Consider the following 21,627-nt stretch of genomic DNA (forward strand, 5'->3'; position numbering starts at 1 on the left):
CCTAAATGCCATGTATGGAGTTTACTCCAGGGCAATGTACCCCTCTGGTGCACCGGTTGGTCCTATGGGTCCATTGGCATTTAATCTGGGTGTCCCCCAGGCTTATGCTCCTGCGCCTTTTACGCCTTTCATGCCGGCTCCGACTCCGCATTGGCATTTTCCGGCACCGCCGAAGCCTTCGACGCCGAATACATCGACGCCGATACCATCGACTCCGGTGCCGAATCCAGTTCGTCCTCGGGTTAAGCTGCCTCTTCCGACTTCGAGTTCAGCGTCGGCTCCGGTGGAGTCGGCCCCGGATCCGTCGATTTCGTTTATGAAGGAGAGGTCGAGGCGTGAGGCACAGAGGCTTCTGGAAGAGGAGAGGTATTGTGCTGAAAATTTGGAGGAAGGTGAACTGCAGGATTCGGAGGATCCTTTTGATGACCTGAGAGAGGCTAGTGGTCTTGAGCTGTCTCCTGAGTGGTATTTGACCTCTGTATCTGATGTACTTTCCAAGGATGTAATACCTTATCACGTTGTTATTAAGAAGGCTGCAGACTTGTTGAACATTACTCTGCCTACTGCTGAATACAAGTCTAACATTCTAACTGAGGTCCTTCACTCACCTTCCTCTGTTATTGAACCAATGCTCCCATTTAATGACGCTTTGGCTCATCCTATTTATGAGGTGTGGAAAAAGCCTCTGACAGCTCCTGCTGTTTCAAGGGCGGTTGCGAGAAGGTATAGAGTAGCACCTGGTGACCCGGACTTTTTTTCAACGCACCCCCTGCCAGAGAGTTTGGTTGTGCAGGCTGCCTGCTCAAAGAAGTCTACGGGTGCTTTTCCACAGGTTTCTGGGGAAAAGGAAGCAAGGAAGCAAGACCAGGCAGCAAAGAAAATCTTTTCCTCAGCCAGCATGGCGCTAAAGTCTCCAAATGCAACTTGCCTGATGGGTAGATACATCCATGCTTTGATGGATTCCGTTAAACAATTGGTGCCTAAAATTCATGAGAACGATAGGAAGGATTTTCAGGAGGTGATTTCTGACACTCAAGCTGCGGCTAGGCAGGTAATCCAGAGTGGGCTGGACACGGCTGATTCAGTGGCGAGAGTGATGGGCTCTTCAGTGGCCACTAGGAGAGCTGCGTGGTTGAAATCTTTAGAATTTTCTGTGGATGTTCAGTCTGCTTTGATGGATTTGCCCTTTGATGGGTCAGGGTTGTTTGGAAAAAAGCTGACGCTGCTTTAGAGCGGTTTAAAGACAGCAGAGCGACGGCAAAGTATTTGAGCCTTCAGACCAGGGGCTCTTTTGGAAAACGATTCAGAGGATTTGGCAGATCTTCCTTTCGGGCCTACAAACAATCACAGCAGCAGCAAAATACGCTGTACACGTCGTACAGGGGCAGACAAAGAGCTCGTCCTAGAGGTCGCCAAGCCTCCTCCTCCTCCTCTTCCCCTTCCCAACCTCCTGCCAACACAGCAAAGCAGCCCTAGATCCGCCATTCCGGATCATGTGGGTCCAGTGGGGGGTCGGCTTACCCATTTTCTGCGATATTGGGAATTGATTACATCAGATCATTGGGTTCTCAATCTCGTGGAGAATGGGTATGCTCTTCCCCTCGTCCCCCCGCCCTTGAACGCCGTCTCCTCGTCATGCTTCAACATCCTGCGCATGCTACGTAAGATCTTCCGGTGGATCCCCACCGAGACGAGGAAGACGGTCACCCAAGCCCTCGTCACCAGCCGACTGGACTACGGCAACGCCCTCTACTCCGGAACCACGGCCAAACTCCAGAAGAGACTCCAGCGGATCCAGAACGCCTCGGCGAGACTCATCCTCGACATCCCCCGACGCAGCCACATCACCGGACACCTGAGAGATCTGCACTGGCTCCCGGTCAACAAGAGAATCACCTTCCGGCTCCTCACCCACGCGCACAAAGCCCTACACGACCAAGGCCCGAGCTACCTCAACAACCGGATCAGCTTCTACACTCCCAAGCGCCTCCTCAGATCAACCAACCACGCCCTCGCCGCCGTCCCCCGCATCCGAAGAGCGACAAAAGGAGGAAGATCCTTCTCCTACCTGGCCGCCAAGACCTGGAACTCACTTCCGACCAATCTGCGCCTGACCCAAGACCACCTCTCCTTCAGGAAGAAGCTCAAGACCTGGCTGTTCGAGCAGTAGCGGCACCCCCCCCCCCTCCCAGCGCCTTGAGACCCTACGGGTGAGTAGTGCGCTCTACAAATGACCTGATTGATTCCCTTTCGGGAATTCCCCCCAAATTACCCTCCTTGCCAGGGTTATTGTTCCGGGGACCACCTGCTGCTCCTGCAGGAAGAAGTCCTGGCACTGTTCAGAAAAGGTGCGATAGAGGTGGTTCCGGAGCAGGAGAGGGGTCAGGGATGCTACTCCCGGTATTTTCTGATCCCCAAGAAGGACGGCAGACTTCGTCCAATCCTGGATCTCAGGATCTTGAATCTTTACCTGAAGCAGGAGAAGTTCAAGATGCTCACCCTTGCGCAGGTTCTTCAAGCGCTGCTGTAAGAGGACTGGATGGTGTCAATCGACTTACAGGATGCGTATTTTCATATTCCCATCTTGAAATCGCACAGGAAGTATCTCCGTTTCACGGTTGGATCGCAACACTACCAGTTTGCGGTCCTTCCGTTTGGTCTTACTACTGCACCTCAAGTCTTCACCAAGGTGATGGCTGCACATCTCAGAAGATCGGGGATACCGGTATTCCCGTATCTGGACGATTGGCTGATCAAAGCAGAATCTCCAGAGATAGTGCTCCATCATCTGCAAGAGACAACTCAGTTGTTGCACAGGTTGGGTTTTTCGATAAATGTACCCAAGTCTCACCTGGTGCCCTCCCAGTGCAACCTGTTCATAGGTGCCGTACTGGACACTACTGTATGTCATGCATTTCCTCCTCCTCAAAGGATTGGCGACATACAGGAAATGATTCCTTTATTTTTATTGGAGCGGTCGTTCCAGTCCTGAAGGTCCTTCGTCTGCTCGGTCTGATGGCTTCTTGCATTCTGTTGGTCAGCCATGCACGCTGCCACATGAGGGCACTCCAGTGGTGCCTCCACAGGCAGTGGTATCAGCACAGCGGAGATCTCAGGGAGTCAGTGAGGATCTCGAGAGAAACTGCAGCGGATCTGGTGCCTCCGCAGGCAGTGGTATCAGCACAGCGGAGATCTCAGGGAGTCAGTGAGGATCTCGAGAGAAACTGCAGTGGATCTGTCTTGGTGGAGCGTGGAAGGCAATCTGTCACAAGGATGGCCTTTTCAACTACCTCCATCGGTGGCCACAGTGATAACGGATGCATCCACTCTAGGGTGGGGTGCTCATCTGGGGGATCTGGAGATCAAGGATCTTTGGTCTCCAGAGGAAAGGTTGCTTCACATCAACCTTCTAGAGTTGCCGGCTATACGTTTAGCGCTCAAGGCCTTCCTCCCTTCCCTTCACGGTCAGTCAGTTCAAGTCCTGACGGACAACACGACCACGATGTGGTATGTCAACAAGCAGGGAGGAGTGGGGTGGCAGTGTCTCAGCAGGGAGGCTCTGCGTCTCTGGTCCTAGGTTCAGGACCATCAGATTTGTCTGATGGCAAATCATCTGGCCGGAGTTCGGAACGTTCGTGCAGACAGTCTTAGTCGGCAGTTCTCTGCCGACCACGAGTGGAGGCTCCATCCAGAGGTAGTTCGTTATGTCTTTCGGACGTGGGGGACTCCTCAGGTGGACCTGTTCGCCACTCGCGAGAATGCTCACTGCCCGTCATTCTGCAGCCTCCAGTTTCCGATGCAGGGAGCCTTGGGGGACGCGTTTCAGTTGAGTTGGGGCTCGCAACTCCTTTACGTGTTTCCTCCCATACCCTTGATTCCTCGGGTTCTGAGGAAGATTCGCCAAGACCGGGCCCAAGTTGTTTTGATCGCCCCGGATTGGCCAAGAAGGGTGTGGTACACAGATCTTCACCACCTCTCCTCGTGCCCTCCGCTCCGTCTCCCTCACAGGGCAGATCTCCTCTCCCAGATGGATGGGCAGGTTCTACACCCCCACCTCAAGACCTTTCCTTTTCTCTCCCACACGATGTGGTGGATGTCATCTTATCGGCCAGGCGTGACTCTACCAAGTCCATTTATTCTTATAGATGGTCTAAATTTGTTGCTCGGTGTGGGGAGCAGTCCATTGACCCTTTAAGGGCTTGTTTGTCCAATATACTTCAATTTGCACTTTCTTTGGCCCAGCAGGGTTTTGCGGTGGCAACTATCAAAGGTCATTTGTCGGCCTTATCGGCTTTCCTTTGTTTGCCGGACCAGCCCTCTTTGTTTAAATCTCCTATTGTATTACGATTCATTAAGGGCCTTACCAATAAATTTCCTCCTACACATTTTATTGTGCCTCAATGGAACTTAAACCTTGTTGTTACATTCTTGATGGGTTTGCCTTTTGAACCTTTACACAAGTGTCCCTTGAGACTTTTGTCTTTTAAGACTATTTTTCTAGTGGCAATTACCTCGGCAAGGAGGGTAAGTGAGCTTCAAGCTCTTAGTTCAAAGCCCCCATTTTTGTCCATTCATGCTGAACGAATGGTTCTTAGGACCAGGGCTGCTTTTATGCCTAAGGTGGTAACTCCCTTCCATCTAGGACAGTCCATTACCCTTCCTACCTTCTATCCTCCCCCTCACCCTTCCAAAGAGGAGGAGAGACTTCACCGCTTAGACCCTAAGAGGGCGGTGAGCTTTTACCTGGACAGGACAAGAGAGTTCAGGTTGAATGACCAGCTGTTTGTTGGATTTGCTGCCTGCAAGAAGAGGAAGGCGGTTCACAAGCGCATGCTCTCGAGATGGATTATCCTCTGCATTAAGAGCTGCTACGCCCTGGCGGGTAAGGACCCTCCAGAGGGTATAAGAGCTGATTCCACTAGAGCAAAGTCTTCTACATCTGCTTTGTCTAGGGGTGTACCTGTAGAGGATATTTGTAGAGCGGCAACTTGGGCTTCCCTCCACACTTTCTCGAAGCTTTACTGCTTGTATGCCGAGGTGAGGAGGGAAGGCCACTTTGCGCGTTCTGTCCTCCAGGATTTTCTGGTATAGGAGAGCGGACACCCTCCTCCGGGAGTGGGGACTGCTGTGGGACTCTACTCACAAGGTGAGGAATCCACTGGCAGATGTATCCATCAGAAGAACAAGTTACTTACCTTCGGTAACGCTTTTTCTGGTAGATACAATATCTGCCTGTGGATTCCTCACTGACCCACCCGCCTCCCCATTGTCCACTCTTCTATGCCTGAGTTACTGTAATGTATATATTTTTATTGTCAAAGGAAATGTTTATTGCAATTTGTTTTCCTGCATTGGCTTCACACTGTGTGTGTTATCTTGACATTGTGTACTGTGTATACAGCTGCTGTCATCGGTCCGTCCGTATGCCTCGAAGGCACGGAAAAAAGGGCGGAACTGATGTCATCACACCGGCGTGGGCCTATTATGGTGTCGGTGACGTCAGTGGAGTCGCGCGCGATGCCGGGCCTCTGTGACGTCGTCCACGTCGGCGCGAAGCTACAAAAAGAATTTCCAAATGTTGCTGATGCAAGGGGATATTCACAAGGTGAGGAATCCACAGGCAGATATTGTATCTACCAGAAGAAGCGTTACCGAAGGTAAGTAACTTGTTGGTTAGATGCAGTAATAGAAGTATTTGCCAGGAGGATTCTGGTGCACCTCACCAAGTGGGTTGTGTAGGAGAAAATCCTTTCTAGCATGTTTCAGGAAAATTATTGCAGTTTAGACAATATCTGTATGCTGAAACTTATAGTGGAAAAGTACACCCCAATTAAAGGGGCTAATGTCTATTTGGCATTCATAGATTTTTCGATAATAATAATAATAATAATAATAGAGAATTTTATAAAGCGCCTGGTTACGCCATGTCGGCGTCTCCCCACGCTAGAATAAGTGGGAGAGGCAGAACCACAAACCTAGGACGACGTCAGAGCATACCTATTAATGTGAGAACAGGTAAGTTTTAAGATCCTTCCTAAACTTCATCTCAGATGATTCCAACCAGAGGTTAAGAGGGGGTTTATTCCAGCTCTGGGCCGCCAGAAGCCGAAAAGACCTACCACCCATCCTGGCCTTCTTAACCTTAGGGACTAACAGCGGGCCAGTCCCACTTGTTCTAAGAGGCCGTGCAGGCGTGTAGGAAGTAAGGATACTCCGCAGGTGCACAGGGCCAGGGCCCTGGATGATTCGGTGGCACGTGCAGAGAGCCTTGAACATCACTCTCTTCCTAACTGGGAGCCAATGTAAGGTGTTTAAGGCACTTTTTGGGGCAGCCCTCCTGGGTTGCATGAGGACCAGCCGTGCCGCTGCATTCTGCAGAACCTGAAGTCTGTTTAAACATTTAGCAGTGGTGCCCAGATATAGTCTGTTGCCATTGTCTAAACGAGAAGTAACTAGGGCATACACCAGCGTCTTCCTGGCCTCTATAGGGAGGAGATCCATGGTTTTTGGTAGGCCCTTAAGGACGCCAAAACACATCCCCACCACACGTCTAGTGTGAGGTTCAAATGTAAGGTTAGAATCTACCCATACCCCCAGGTTCTTCACCTGGGTGCACGGTATAGGAATGGAACCCAGGCTTGACGGCCACCACGCCGACGACCACACTGACGGACCACCTCCTACCACAAGCACCTCAGTTTTACTTGCGTTAAGTTTCAGGCAGTTATTTGCCATCCAGGAGGCAAGCTCCTGCATGCATGCCCTGAAATTGGAAGCCGCCGAATCCGGTGCCTGCGATAGGGAAATCACCAGTTGGGTATCGTTGGCGTATGACACGACCCTGATTCCAAAGCCCTCCACTATTTCCGCCAAAGGGGATACGTAAAGATTAAATAGGGTGGGACTCAGGGCCGAGCCCTGTGGCACACCCTGTTCCAATTTAATGGCCTTGTGGCCTTGGAATAATAGGCGCCCTGTCTGACCTGAAAACTGCGCTCTACCATAAAGGATTGCAGCCATTTTAGAGCCGGACCTGAGACACCGCCCTTATTCAGACACTGCAGCAAGGTGTAATGAGCCACAGTATCAAAAGCGGCGCTCAGGTCCAGGAGAACTAGAGCCATTGTTTGCCCATCATCTGCTCCCTGGCTAATGGCCTCCGTAGCCATAAGTAGAGCGGACTCAGTAGAATGTAAAGCCCGAAATCCAAATTGAGAGGGATGCAGGAGACCGGCTTCCTCCACATGTCCTTGATGGCCTTCGATAGGGTAGACTGGCCAACACTTTGGAAAAAACTAAAGCAGCTGGGTATGCCTGACACCCTTCTCTCATTAATAATTGCCCTGCACTCCTTCACTTGGTGCCAACTGTTATTCGGGGGCGACCAAGGATCTTCCTCTGTAATTCCAACAGATAATAGTCTGAAACAAGGGTGTCTGCTTGCCATATTGCTTTTCTCTTTGTATGCCTCAAACCTCCCTAATTGTTTTACAGCTAATAAGGGAGACAGTTCAAATATAGGTGGCCGCCCCTTTCATTGTTTGATGTATGCAGATATCATCTTAATTTTGGATTTAACACCCTTGGGCTTGAAACATAGGTTGGTGTCTCTCCAACAATATACCACTTTACATTATTTGAAGATAAGTGTCTCAAAGAGCAAAATATTGATTTTAAAAAGCAGAATGTTTGGGAAGATTAGTAATTTTGTTTGGCGTATAGGCTCAGAGAAACTGGAAGTCGTAAAATCATATCCCTATTTAGGGAAAGTCGTAACTGGGAATACACTGGATAAAGCCCACATAGAATATTGCTCCTCTAAAGCATCCTCGCATGGAAATAGGTTACGTGCCTTTTATAAGGCAATAGGGCAAAGGCATTCTATGCAGATGCTTTCCGTTTTCATAGTGAAAGTCCCACCTACACTACTATATGCTATAGAATCTATAAATGTGACTAAATGGGACTTTCTTGAGAAAATAGGACAGATTTTACCCACATTTTTATCATATTAATTCTGTCCGTTTCGACCCCAGCAATGAGGTTAGAATTTGGTCTGATAAGCTCCTATGTGCAAGGATTAGCCAGTGTTATTTGGCAGGATTATCAGCTGAAGATCAGTGAAAAGGATTCCATAAGGGACTATTTGAATTATGAAATATTTGGTTCAGACATAGGTAAATACTCTTTCGCCCTAGATTTCACCTTGATGCTCAGTTACTTTGATTTACAGGAGGAGCTCGTGATTTCCCTCACTATTTCAGAATTCAAAAACCTTTTAAAAGGTACTGGTAGTGTTGTCAGTTACCAGAGAGATCTCACGTTCTGTATGACGAAGAAAAGGATGGAGGTGATATCCTTGTCTTGCTGCCCTAAGGTAGCCCAGTCGTTCCTGCCCTGGAATTTGGACCATGGGTCTCGCCATTTTCTGACTTTATTTTGAATGCATTTGCTCCAGCTAAATGATTTAACTACAAATTGGTCCTCTTCTTGTAAAACAGGGAAAGTTTGTAACATGTGTGATTTGGGGGTTCAGGACCTTAACCATATTATTTTCATTTGTCCTGCTTTGTCATCTCAGCCTTATACTACCAATGTTTTTACAGAACAATGTCAACTCTGTTGAGGCCGTGCAATAATATCTTTTCTACCCAAAGAATGAATTAATTTTAATCTTGCACTAGAATTACAGCTGTGTTAGGGGAGGGAACTCAGTAATTTGCTCACTCTGGAGTAATTTGCTCCTAATGACTGCTGTTTTGTTGGGGGAGCTCTTCATTGGAAGCTTATGATGGAGTAAATTGAATATAAGTTTACTATTTCAGAGCTTGCAGAATCGTTTTTTGTTAAAACATTTTTCAATTAATTATGTTCTTTTTAAATTTGAACCTAGGTTTGCTGATGTCCTGGAAGGGCACTCATGTGGCTACTCATTATGGAGTAATTTCCTCATAATTTTCACTACTATGTTGGGGGAGAACTTCCGTTCGATGTTTTGTATGGAGTAATCTGCATACAAACTCAGTATTTCTGAGCTCCAGGAATTGTTTTTAGCTATAAAACTTTTCAATTCTTTCAAAGATCTATGAATGTATTCTTATTTGGATTTAGGATGTTACCATGTTGGGGGAGGAACTCTTTTGGCTGCTCACTATGGAGTAATTTGCACAGAATTGTTTCTGGCATGGCGGTGGGAAAACTTCATTGGATGTTAATTTTGGAATAATTTGTATACAAGATCTGTATTTTAGGGCTTTATGAGTTGAGCCTGATCAGTATGTAGATGACCCTTATCGAAAGGAGATTATGTGTACATATATTCTATTTTTATTTTTAAGATGTAATGCGATTGCATTTTATGTATTGTATTGCTTTGATTTTATGTGGACCTCTTTTGAGTTCCAAATTCGTGATTGAGTTCCAAATCACGAATAAAGAATTTAATTGAATTGAAATGTGCATTATGGATTAAGTTTCAGTTTCAAAAACAATTTTACATAGTAGACATTCAATCTAAGTATCAGCATATTCACTTTCTATCTATAGCTAAACAGATGTGCCATCCTAGAGAAGGTAGGATAGTGAAGACAAGGGGCAATATGATACTGAATTGAATATGGAGGAAGGCAATGAAACACCACCTATCAACATTACAGAACTGCCTCAAATAACAAAACTCAGATTTTAAACTCGCACACCGTCTGCTGATGAGTCCAAGGAGTAACCTACACACATGGATGTTGAGGAACCAGCAGTGATGAACAGACAAGTGTGCAGAAGGATTTCTCCAAAGCATTGCCCTATTTTGAGGCAACGATCTTCAAGAACTGTTGTTTCTGGGCATAATGCTGATACGCCACACATATTTTGAGATTTAGAGACTTTCATGTTGAAATTCAGCACCTACAACATAAAATAATATCAAAACCATAAACAATACTTTGGTGGGCATAGAAACATGCACTAAACTGGCTTTGACCAATTATAAAATACAATTGAAGATGGGCGAAGGTCCCTAGTTGACAAAATGGATACTATGACTGAACCTGTCACAAATGTGTGTGCTCATTTACAGCAGTAAAGTTTGTCACAGAGGTATCAACATGATTTTTAGCATCAATGGTTTAAGTAGATATAGCAATCCCCTTGCCTATGATATTGCAACTTTATCTTGGTGCCTGGTGAATTTAGAAATACAAATAGGCCACTACAGTGGGGAAGTGCCTGTGGGATTTTGCAGCTGATGCAGTAGAAAACGTGCAAGCAAGATAGTAAAAGACTTTAAAAATAAGTGGAGTTCAAGTAAGGGCTACAGAAAGTAAAGCGCTTTCTAGTGTAAGTAGTGTATCTATCTGTAAGTGAATCTTTGAGCATGTTTTGAAGTCGTAGTCGATTAGGAGTTGGGGATGAGTCTGGAAATGCTGGGTCAGCATCATCAGAAAGGGCCAGTGTTGGTAGAGATAACGAAAACATTAAGATTGTTTTTGAAAAGCTATTCTTACTATGTGACTTATCAAGCATTTTTTTAATACAAGCCAGTCATTTATTTTAAAAAAAAATGCTAAAATGATCATTATTTGACACAGTTAAATCATATGTGTGTGTGTCTACCTGAAATTACAGGAGAATTGGGTTTTTTACATCAAAATTGCTGTTTGGTGTATTTATTTCAATAAAATCTTTAAACATTAAAATAATGATTCATAATATCTGTATGGCGTGCTCTGACTTCTTTTCTTTTGATGCATGTTGCAGCTGACGTGATGCTGGATTGGGTTCCTCATCCTTAAATTCTGGGTCTGTCATTACTGTGGGTAGTCCTTTTCTTGTTGCTATATTATGTAACATACCACAGGTTGCTATAATTTTACAGCCAGTTTCAGTGCTGTATTGTAGTATATCACCACTCTTGCAAAGACACCTAAATCTAATTTTTAAAATTCCAAACGTCCATTCTATAACTGATCCTGCCCTTTTGTGAGCATTCTTATATATTTGTTCACTTTGGGCCTAATTACAAGACCGCTAGACTCAAACGGGTGCGGCGTGAGCAATCCAGCCACCGCCACACTGGCAGTCCGACCAGCCCATTAAAAGTTGGACGTCGATCCCCCATTGCACCGCCACAACCGCGCGGCGGTCTTGAGGCTAGAATATACTTGTTGGGCCACTGCAGTCCCACCAAGCATATTACGAGTTTCCACTCCGCCACGGTTTACAGTGGCAGACAGGAATCAAAGGGAGCCCTACAGGGGACCCCCTGTTGCCTCATTGCCAGGGGGTGCGTGCAGGGGGGCACTTGATGTGCCACTCTGTGTGCATGCACCCCAGTACCTGCACGCATGGAATGCAGCAGCCTATGCCGTGCAGGTACTGCCTTTAACGTTCCCATTGCAGTGCCTGTTTCATGGGCACCGCCGTGGGAACACCAAAGAACCACCTGCTAGTGACTAAATAAGTAATAATATTCCTGGCGGTGCGCACACTGGTTTGGTGGTCCTGGAGCGGGGCGGTGGCATGGCGGGCCACTCCATGATCGCCAAACTCTTCATCGGGCCGTTCGTGTTTTTGAATATAGGTAAGGTGTTAAAAACCAAGGATGCAAAGCGTATGCACTGCCATCTTAAATACAGAAATTATTATTAATTTTCAACGTGATTAACGCCTTGTTCCTATGTCTAATTAAAGTTTCTTACACTTACCAAGAAGACAGCTTTAAATCCCACTGTGTCTAAACATGAATGAGTCATGGGTGCTGACTGAGAACCTATGCATGATGTCTGTGATGATATAGAATACATCACACAGAGCCTGTATATTAAGTGAATTCATATTTGTACTGTTTATAAATGAATACTCATGAGAAGATGGTGGGCTATAGCTACGTGAGTTCCGTTAATACATCCTATGGCATGAGGAAATTGTGTGATGCAATAAAAGTGTAATTTGATGAGTTGTAAATCCTGTAAAGTGGTAGGGAAAAAATATGATTATTAATGTTTGATAACATTGCATCAAGGAGAACCCTAAAGCAAATCTGGATAAAGCGCATTGTGAAAAAACACCTGCCACAGCAATGTTACCCTGGTAACTAACTACCAGTGGCTGAGAGGTGCAGTGAGCCTAGTGCTTGCACATGGAAAGGAATGGAGTTGCTTCTGGAATTATTTCTCCTTAGCTGCGGTTTCAGTTCAGTAAGTAGGTCTAAAATAACCTACCTGCTAAATTGATATTTATCACAAAATCTCCTCTTCTGTTCCCTGGAAAAGTGTAATCCTGACCCTAAACGTTCCTTCCTATCTCCTCCTCCACTTCTGCAGTCCAGCCAGTATCCGTATCCTCCTAGCCATCATGTGTAAAGCTGCCTTTCTGTGCACCAGATTACCACCTGCTTACACTTGGTGGCAACTTGCATGTGCAAAATGACTAGTCACTATTAGTGAAACCTTAATACATATAAACAGTGATTCACTATTAAGAAATCCCTAATAACGAATCACTATTTTGAGCCGCAGACTTAATGATTCAGGGGCATATGTATCAAGCCCTTTTCCAGTTCGCAAATGGGCCAATTCTCAGAATCGTCCCGTTGCGAACGGGAAAAGGGCTTTTGGGATGTATCATCCCAAAAGGGAATCGCAAAATCTGTGATTCTCTATTTTGCGATTGCATTTAAGAAATCGCAAATTGCGATTCCTTAAATGCAATGTATGAAGCACAGAAAAAGTTCAATTTGGCCTTAAGGAATTGCAAGTTACCACCAACTTCAAGTTGGTGGTAGTTTGCGATTTCTTTGAAAAATTCACTTTTTTTGCATTTTTCAAACTTCCAAGTGGCGCACATATATGCCCTTAGGGCATGTATGTGTGCGGCATGTATGTGTGCCACATGTGTGCACATACATATTTCAGGGGTGCAACAGGGTGTCCTTTTGACACCATGGCACCCTTGAAATTGCATTCTCAATTTGCGATTCTCTAATTGCGAATCGCAAATTGAGAATGTCTTCCCATTCATTCCTATGGACCTCCTAGCCCGTAGGAATGAATGGGAAGGTATTCATTAATTGCGATTCGCAATTTGCTAATCGCAATTAAGGAATGGCAAGGAATCGCAAAATATTTGCAAATTTTTTATTACATTCCGTTTTGCAGTTCTCAAATAGCGGTTCTCTAAAAATCGCTATTTGAGAATCGCAATAACGGTATTTGATACATATGCCCCTCAGTATTTTGTCAGTGTGCAAAAAATACCGAAGAATGGCCATTCATACTTACAAATGCATTCTTCATACATCTAGACCTTAATGTGGCTACCACATGTTTGTTATAAAAAAAAAATGTTCATTTAAGAAACATTCACTTTTTTAATGCCTTTTAGTTGTACCAATGTATTTTACCATTACTCTTTATGAAGGCGACAATAAACCATCACCCAGCCAAGCACTCAAATTGCAGGCAGTTACAATGTGAATTAAGCTTTGTATAACAGCAATTTTGAAAAGCAGATGGGAAGTAAATCACCATGTGACTGGGTACCGAAAGTGCAGCCAAAATAAATTGCTGAATATATAAATAAGAAGGGGAATTTTGAAAGAGCTTTGTCCCTGCGGAGAATGGAACTGTTTTACGTGTATATGAACAATGTACACAAGCTTTGTGCAGTCACTCAAAGTTAAGGGAGTCTATAGGTAACATGGACTGATCTATTGACCCATGCTGTAGAGTGTGGTGTGTGGAAGAACATCTAAATGAGAGTTAAACAATTAATTAAATCTGATGTCCAAAAGCTACTCCATGTACTTATATTATGTATGATTATTTGGAAAGCAATAGGCTGGGGAGACTGCTAATACTGTTTCAAAGGCTAGACCTGAATATAAGGAGCTTTCACTTAACAGGAGGTACAAAGTAATTTTCCTCAATAACCGGAGCACAGAATCTCTGTGCAGTGATTTTCCCAGGCTTGCAACAGTGAAAGGAATGGGGACAACAATGGGTAAGAGGAAGAGAATTGGGAACTCACAAGGCAGGCCACACTGTTGCTTGGCAGTTTATTGAGCTGAGAGGCCAAAACAGAAAAGAGGTCTTCTCTCGAGGCTGATTGTGAATTGTAGCCTAGAAACAAGACACTGTTGCAGTGCAGGCACCAGGGACAGCGTAAATGACAAATATTATGAAATTACACTAACACTGATGCACTGAACCAATATAATGTTCTACGTGTGTTGTTCCTCAGAGAGGACACGGTTCACAAGCACATTATCTTCATGCACAACCTAACTAATGCAGAATTAAAGATACCCAGTTATGGGAGAATGAACACATTTAACCAGAGTATCCATGTGTGCAGGGAAAGGCCTTGTTAGAAATGGGGTCTCTAGTTGGCAGAGGTATGCACCCTGTCTAAGTAGGGAACACCACATTAGTCAGGATAAGTCAGATACACAACGTAAATTGACCTGTGCTCACCCTCTGGTAACTTGGCACAGAACAGTCAGGCTTAACTTAAGAGGGAATTTGACTAGTATTTGAACACTTTAATTACAGTAACACAATGAAAGCACCACAAAAAATCTCCACACCAGTTTAGAGAATATTTATGAGTACAGCAAGACCAAAACAACAAAAGTCCAATAAGGAGAACCCGAGATATGAATTCTAAAAGATTAAATGCAAAAACAGTGCTTGGGAGTCACTAGCGGTAAAAGGGTTACTTGAGGTCGTGAGGAACAGGTGCAAATCCAAAGTTCAGACTGACTGCAATGGAGGGCAGACCGGCTACAGAACCCATGCAGGGTCTGCTGAAAACGTTCCTTGTATGGAGCAAAGCGTCTACGTCGAGTACACGATGACTCAGGATTTTTCCAGCAGTCGGGTCACTCACTGCGTCGGTTACGAGCCTTGCAGATAGCGCTGAAGATCCAGTGCTTCATCATCGTTGAGCCTTGCTGACTGTGTCGAAGAATTGGCGTTACGTCGTCATCAAGTATCACAGTCGAGACCCACGTCATCTTCAATATGCCGGTTTGTCTTACGCAGTCGGGTCGATGCACCTGTTTTGCAGAAAAACTGCTGCAGAACCCACTTTTGAGGCCCAGGACTGGAGGGAGCACCTTAGGTAAGGGTAGGACTCATAGATTGCACAGTCCAGCAGCACTAGCAGAGTTGCAAGAAGCCTTTAGTGTCCCTGAGACTTCAGAAAACAGGAGGCAAGCCAACAATTCCTTTGAGAATCTTGGATTCAAGTATTTATAGAGCAGGTCTAGTCCCTCTCACTCCCAGGCAAGAAGCAGCAGGCAACAGGCCAACACATCAAAGCAAGTTGCAAAGTGGCAGTCCCTCCTGTAGCACAGCAACCAGCAGGCAGTAGGCCAACACAGCAATGCAAGTAGCAAAGTGGCAGTCCCTCCTACAGCACAGCAGCTTTTCTTCCAAGCATTATGTTCTTGGTTCCAATTGAAACCACCGCAATGGAGCGCACACCGCTAGCCCCTCCTCCGGATCGCCCCTCGGGATTCTGGTACTTGTAGTGCAATAGTGGATCACCCAGGTGGGTGCAAGTTGGTACTTGTTGGACTGATGAATCTCTAGACCCGATACATGTCCCGGGTTTTTGGGTATCGCCCGAGACATGGCTCGGGTTTCGGGATAACTTCCCTCATCAGTAGAGAAATGGTTAGGGGTGGAGGAGAAGGCCGCCAAACAACCGTCAATGGCCTCGATGCCCGAACCGGCACGCAGGGCAGCATCCAGGAGCCCGTCGGCTCAAAGCTCAAGGGAGCCAATCAATTGGAACCACCGCAATGGAGCGCACACCGCTAGCCCCTCCTCTGGATCGCCCCTCGGGATTCTGGTACTTGTAGTGCAATAGTGGATCACCCAGGTGGGTGCAAGTCGGTACTTGTTGGACTGATGAATCTCTAGACCCGATACATGTCCCGGGTTTTTGGGTATCGCCCGAGACATGGCTCGGGTTTCGGGATAACTTCCCTCATCAGTAGAGAAATGGTTAGGGGTGGAGGAGAAGGCCGCCAAACAACCGTCAATGGCCTCGATGCCCGAACCGGCACGCAGGGCAGCATCCAGGAGCCCGTCGGCTCAAAGCTCAAGGGAGCCAATCAATTGAATCCACCGCAATGGAGCGCACACCGCTAGCCCCTCCTCCGGATCGCCCCTCGGGATTCTGGTACTTGTAGTGTCATAGTGGATCACCCAGGTGGGTGCAAGTCGGTACTTGTTGGACTGATGAATCTCTAGACCCGATACATGTCCCGGGTTTTTGGGTATCGCCCGAGACATGGCTCGGGTTTCGGGATAACTTCCCTCATCAGTAGAGAAATGGTTAGGGGTGGAGGAGAAGGCCGCCAAACAACCGTCAATGGCCTCGATGCCCGAACCGGCACGCAGGGCAGCATCCAGGAGCCCGTCGGCTCAAAGCTCAAGGGAGCCAATCAATTGAAACCACCGCAATGGAGCGCACACCGCTAGCCCCTCCTCCGGATCGCCCCTCGGGATTCTGGTACTTGTAGTGCAATAGTGGATCACCCAGGTGGGTGCAAGTCGGTACTTGTTGGACTGATGAATCTCTAGACCCGATACATGTCCCGGGTTTTTGGGTATCGCCCGAGACATGGCTCGGGTTTCGGGATAACTTCCCTCATCAGTAGAGAAATGGTTAGGGGTGGAGGAGAAGGCCGCCAAACAACCGTCAATGGCCTCGATGCCCGAACCGGCACGCAGGGCAGCATCCAGGAGCCCGTCGGCTCAAGGGAGCCAATCAATTGAAACCACCGCAATGGAGCGCACACCGCTAGCCCCTCCTCCGGATCGCCCCTCGGGATTCTGGTACTTGTAGTGCAATAGTGGATCACCCAGGTGGGTGCAAGTCGGTACTTGTTGGACTGATGAATCTCTAGACCCGATACATGTCCCGGGTTTTTGGGTATCGCCCGAGACATGGCTCGGGTTTCGGGATAACTTCCCTCATCAGTAGAGAAATGGTTAGGGGTGGAGGAGAAGGCCGTTCTTGGTTCCAATAGAGTTCTGATTTGGTTGTGCCAGGGGTCCAATACGTATACCCAAATGTGCCTTTCATGTGGTAGTGACATCAAATAGGCCTTTGAAGATCACATGGTCCCTACCTTTCCTGCCCTGGCTCCAGACACTATACAGAGGGGCATGCAGCTATTTGTGTGGGGACAGGCACAGCCCTATTCAGGTGCAAGTGTCCGCTCCTCCCTCCCAATCTACCTCAGGAAGGCCCATCAGCCTGGTGATGGGCCATCAGAAAGCACATCAAACCTCTTCACCCTTTGTGTGACTGCCTAGAGGCAATACACAAAGCCCAGCTGACACCCAACCCATGTGTGTATTTGGAGCCAGGCAGAGGCACAGAATAGTTAAAGTAAAACAATGCAAACTTTCTAAAAGTGGCATTTTCAGACTTACAATTTCAAATCCAACTTCACCATCAGTTGTGATTTTAAATTGTGAGTCCAGAGACTCCAAACTCGAAATTTCGATCTGCTCTCAATTAGAAATTACACTTAAAAGGTGTTTAAGGCAATCCCAATGTTATTTTATGGGAGAGATAGTCCTTGCAGTAGTGAAAACGAATTTGAGTATTTCACTAACAGGATATGTATAACTTAAAAGTGCATGCCCTACTTTTTAAATACACTGCACCCTGCCTATGGGGCTATCTAAAGCCGAACTTAGGGGTGACTTACATGTAATAAAAATGAAGGTTTGGGCCTGGCAAGTAGGTTAACGTGCCTGGTCACACAGGCTCTGCAGTGGAAGGCCTGATCCATGTTTAAAGGGCTACTGAAGTGGGTGGCACAATCAGTGCTGCAGGCCCACCAATAGCATTTAATTTACAGGCCCTGGCCATATGTAGGGCTTTTTAATAGGGACTTACAAGTACATTAAATATGCCAATTGTGGATAAGTCAATGTTACCATGTTTAGAGCACAGAGCATATGCACTTTAGCACTGGTTAGCAGTGGTAAAATGCCCAGAATCCTAAAGCCTGTAAAAGCGAAGTCAGCAAAACAAGAGGTCAAGAAGCAAAAAGTCTGGGGAAACAATGCCAAGGATGCCAGGTCTAAAAGGTCTTTACCCCAACTAACCAGCCAGCTCCTCCCACGCCTCCCCATAAACTTTTGAGTAGGTTGAACCTAGTGTCCTCTATAAGCAGTGGTACTTTTTAAGCGAATGCCAAAGTCTTCAGAAACCTATGCTCTGCAGACAGAGCAATTAAAGCTAAGTTGATCCTTTCCAGTGAGCAAAAAGAACCACCAGTCCACTGGGTTACAAAAAAAGAAAAGAAAAAATACAGAAAAGCACAGCTATCCATAGAGGACGGAGCCTTTCATTGATAAATTGCCCCAGATATCCAAGGTAGGATGGTTATTCTCAGAGACGACCTTACTTTGTCAAACGTTTCAACATTTGCATGCCACCAATGTCTTCTTCTTGCCCTCGTCTTACTGACATTGCCTTAGGTCTTGGCTCGCATAGTGGAATGAGACATGTGAATGCGAGGGGCAGAAGAGGTGGAAAGCTTTGCCTAAGAGAATTAGATGTGACCTTTAGAAATATACCTTGCATCTCGGTACCTCCCCAGTTGGGATCGGCTTTCGGGGACGTGTAGCTGCTTTACTTATTCCGGTATATAATATAGCTCATTTGTGGTCTGGCTGGAAGTAACACATAGTGAGTATTTCTGAAAGACAGCCTGACTGAGTCTTCTTACCCTATCTAATTGTACCAATATTTGAATTAAATGCATAGTGTCTATTTGGATATTTTCTATTTTCCTTAGGGTGTTTGGTTCACCTTTCTTTTGAATTCACATTATATCTTGCGCAGACATTGTACATAGGACAGTTATACTTTTTACATCTTTCGCTATATATCATGAGTCAGCCTCATAGTTTCAATACGTAGAGTAGTTCCAGCCTCCCTCGCATAATATTGCCAAGTTTTGCGTTATGATGGTTGATAAAGTTGCAGCTCTTAGCAATTTAACCTCTAACACTAGGTTGTTAGTTGTTTCCATAATTCCTTAGGGAAAAGGCTCAAGAGTGACTACATTGAAACTTGAATGGGGTACTGAGGGAGGTCTGCCCTTCGAGATTTGGGAAGCTTACAGTCGAACCAGTGAAATGTTCTCATGATATCAGACTGGAATCAACTTCATTTAATATCCTCCAGCGCAAGCTAGCTGGCCTACGTATATTACATTTCCTTCAAGCTTAGCTGTAATTCTAAAGATGGTTCTCCTGCTGCTTGCCCTTCGTGTTAGCTAGCCCAAGGCGCTTCTATGCGGACCCTCACCAAGGGCCTAAGTCATTACCTCGCCTCCATTTCCTTGTGCATGATATGGTCTTATGCTGATTCTCAGAGTGTGCCCACCTATTTACCAAACCACTTTTTTCTTGTGCATAAATATGATTTTATGCTGAATGTCAGACTGTGCCCATCTCCTTACCAAGTCTCTGTTCCTTTGTACATAATATGGTCCTATGCCGACTCTCAGATTGTGCCCATCTCCTTACCAAGTCTCTGGTCCTTTGTGCATAATATGGTCTTATGCTGACTCAGAAAGGGTCTATCTTCTTACCTCGCCCCCGTTTCGTTGTATATAATACGGTCTGGTCCTGATCCTTACCAAGTGCCTATCTCTTTGCTCCGCCTCCGTTTCCTCTTACATAATAAGGTGTTATGCTGAACCTCAGAGAGTGGCCATCTCCTTTCCTTGTCTAAGTTTCTGTACCTGACAGTAACACCTTCAGTCTTTGGATAACATTGGTATCAGAGTGATATTTTAGGTCACCCATGTCCTTTTAGGCACATGCTTCATACAATGCACCCCCTCCTCCTGGGTCCTCCTGCACCCCATGAATTAAGTATCACGTTTTTGGAACGTTAAACTATATTGTCTTTAAATGCAGGACAGTAACCTGCAGACAGCTAGTTGGAGAAGCCAGAGTCATATTGATAGCTTTGCTTGTCTGTGTAAGGATCAGAATCCAGGGAAGGGATCAGGTCAAGCAAGGGAGAATCCATCTATTTCACAGGTAATAACTCCCTGCCTTAGGCAATAAGTGAGTGCTTGCATTTTACACTAAAGAAACCCTAACAGAGTAGAACTAGTGCAGAATTGGCAATGCGCTTTTGTAATGGGCTTGGAGATGCCCTGGTCAGCCACAATTCAACTAGCCTGGGTCTGGAGTTCTTTGGTGCAATTAGGAGGGAATCTGGTAACCACATTGAAGTGAAGCTAGGTCTTTATTTTCCGATGCTAAGAAGCAAACTCTTCAAACTTACCAACTTCAGAGGCAGTGCACATTGCTTTTCAGAGCATAGCCCAGGACTCCTTCACATTATCATACTTTATTTTAAAGGTGTACTCATTACGGACCACAGAATGGCAAAAGGCTGTGTGACGCATGCTGGACTTGTGCCTGACTTTGGCCCAGCCCCATCTGTCTTTTAGGGGTACATGTCATGACCTCTCCACGTTGTAATAAAACCACCTCTCTTTTAAAAAGGTGACTATGCAGGCGGAAAGTAGCCTTTCTGTGGCAGCAATGGCCCATTGTGATCCCCCAGGATGTTGAGGGTGTGGGGGATGCATTTGGGGGGTACCTATGTTACACCCTGCATTTGCATGCACAACGTGGCATGCACCGCTCGGTGCCTGCTACGTTGTGCATGCAAATCCACAATGTGCAGCCACTGCATTGTGGTGGGCGGTACTGTGTGCACCGCCCACCACAGTGATGTGGATGGGGGATGCCACCGTGGCGTTGGCATCCTAATTGCCGGTGCGGGACAGCCGTACCACTGGCGGCCGGTCCCTGCACCGCTAGGGTGGCGGGCGGACGCAAGTCCGCCTGCCATCCTAATAGGCCTCTATATATTTACTGCACGCATTAATGCTCATTTGTGTGGGTTGGTGGAAACAAGGCTGCGATCATAAATGCCTGAAATGTGAGTGACTGTCACAACCCCAGACAGCGTTCATGGGTAAATTCCTATGAAGAACTCACTGCGATGTAAGAATGTATGCCCCATTGGTACTTATCACACTCACCTAAGAATGATGAAATGTAGAACTTGGCATGCCTAATATGTCATCCTTCTTTTCCTTTGAAATTATTTGATTTTTTTTTTACTGTGAATCTGTTCCATGAAAGCAGATGCTCTTCAGACATATCCACGTTCTGCACATTTGGTCTGTGAGAAAAGTTTGTAAATCTCTAAACCTTCCATTGCTATGGTGGACCCTACTGATGACAGTAGCTGAGAGACCCATATTGCGTGATTGCCCACTTTGAATTGCACAGGTTTGTTATGAGGCTAGACTGAGTGGTGGCTTTCAAATATATTTTTGCTATATTTCCTCACCCTGTTTAAGATGTAGATACACAAAATGCTGTTCAGGCTGATCTGCTAGTCATGGTAGCTGAGATCTACTGAAGCTACCTAAATGTATACTTGCTTGCCTATGTGCTGAACATTTGCAAGAAATGTATGTACACTTTCTGCTCTTATCCTATTACATAGCAGACTGAGATGAGTTTGTCCCAAGCCAATTCTATTTGCTAGAAAGTT

At 46.0% G+C, this 21,627-nt stretch overlaps 1 protein-coding gene across 5 annotated transcripts in view; it reads left to right on the top strand.

Moving 5' to 3' along the window:
* Positions 1–21,627, top strand: part of FYCO1 (FYVE and coiled-coil domain autophagy adaptor 1) — an 825,109-nt gene that overhangs the window by 716,764 nt on the left and 86,718 nt on the right. The window contains exon 15 of one of the 5 annotated variants that reach the window (XM_078688158.1): positions 9,547–10,615. The exons of the other annotated variants lie outside the window; for them this stretch is intronic. Within the exon in view, the coding sequence (XP_078544284.1) occupies positions 9,547–9,550 (4 nt within the window). The 3' untranslated portion in view covers positions 9,551–10,615. Of the gene's footprint in view, positions 1–9,546; positions 10,616–21,627 lie in introns of those variants that run through there. 5 annotated transcript variants of the gene reach the window in all.

This window comes from Lissotriton helveticus, chromosome 4_1, assembly GCF_964261635.1.
Source record: "Lissotriton helveticus chromosome 4_1, aLisHel1.1, whole genome shotgun sequence".
NCBI classification, from domain to species: domain Eukaryota; kingdom Metazoa; phylum Chordata; class Amphibia; order Caudata; family Salamandridae; genus Lissotriton; species Lissotriton helveticus.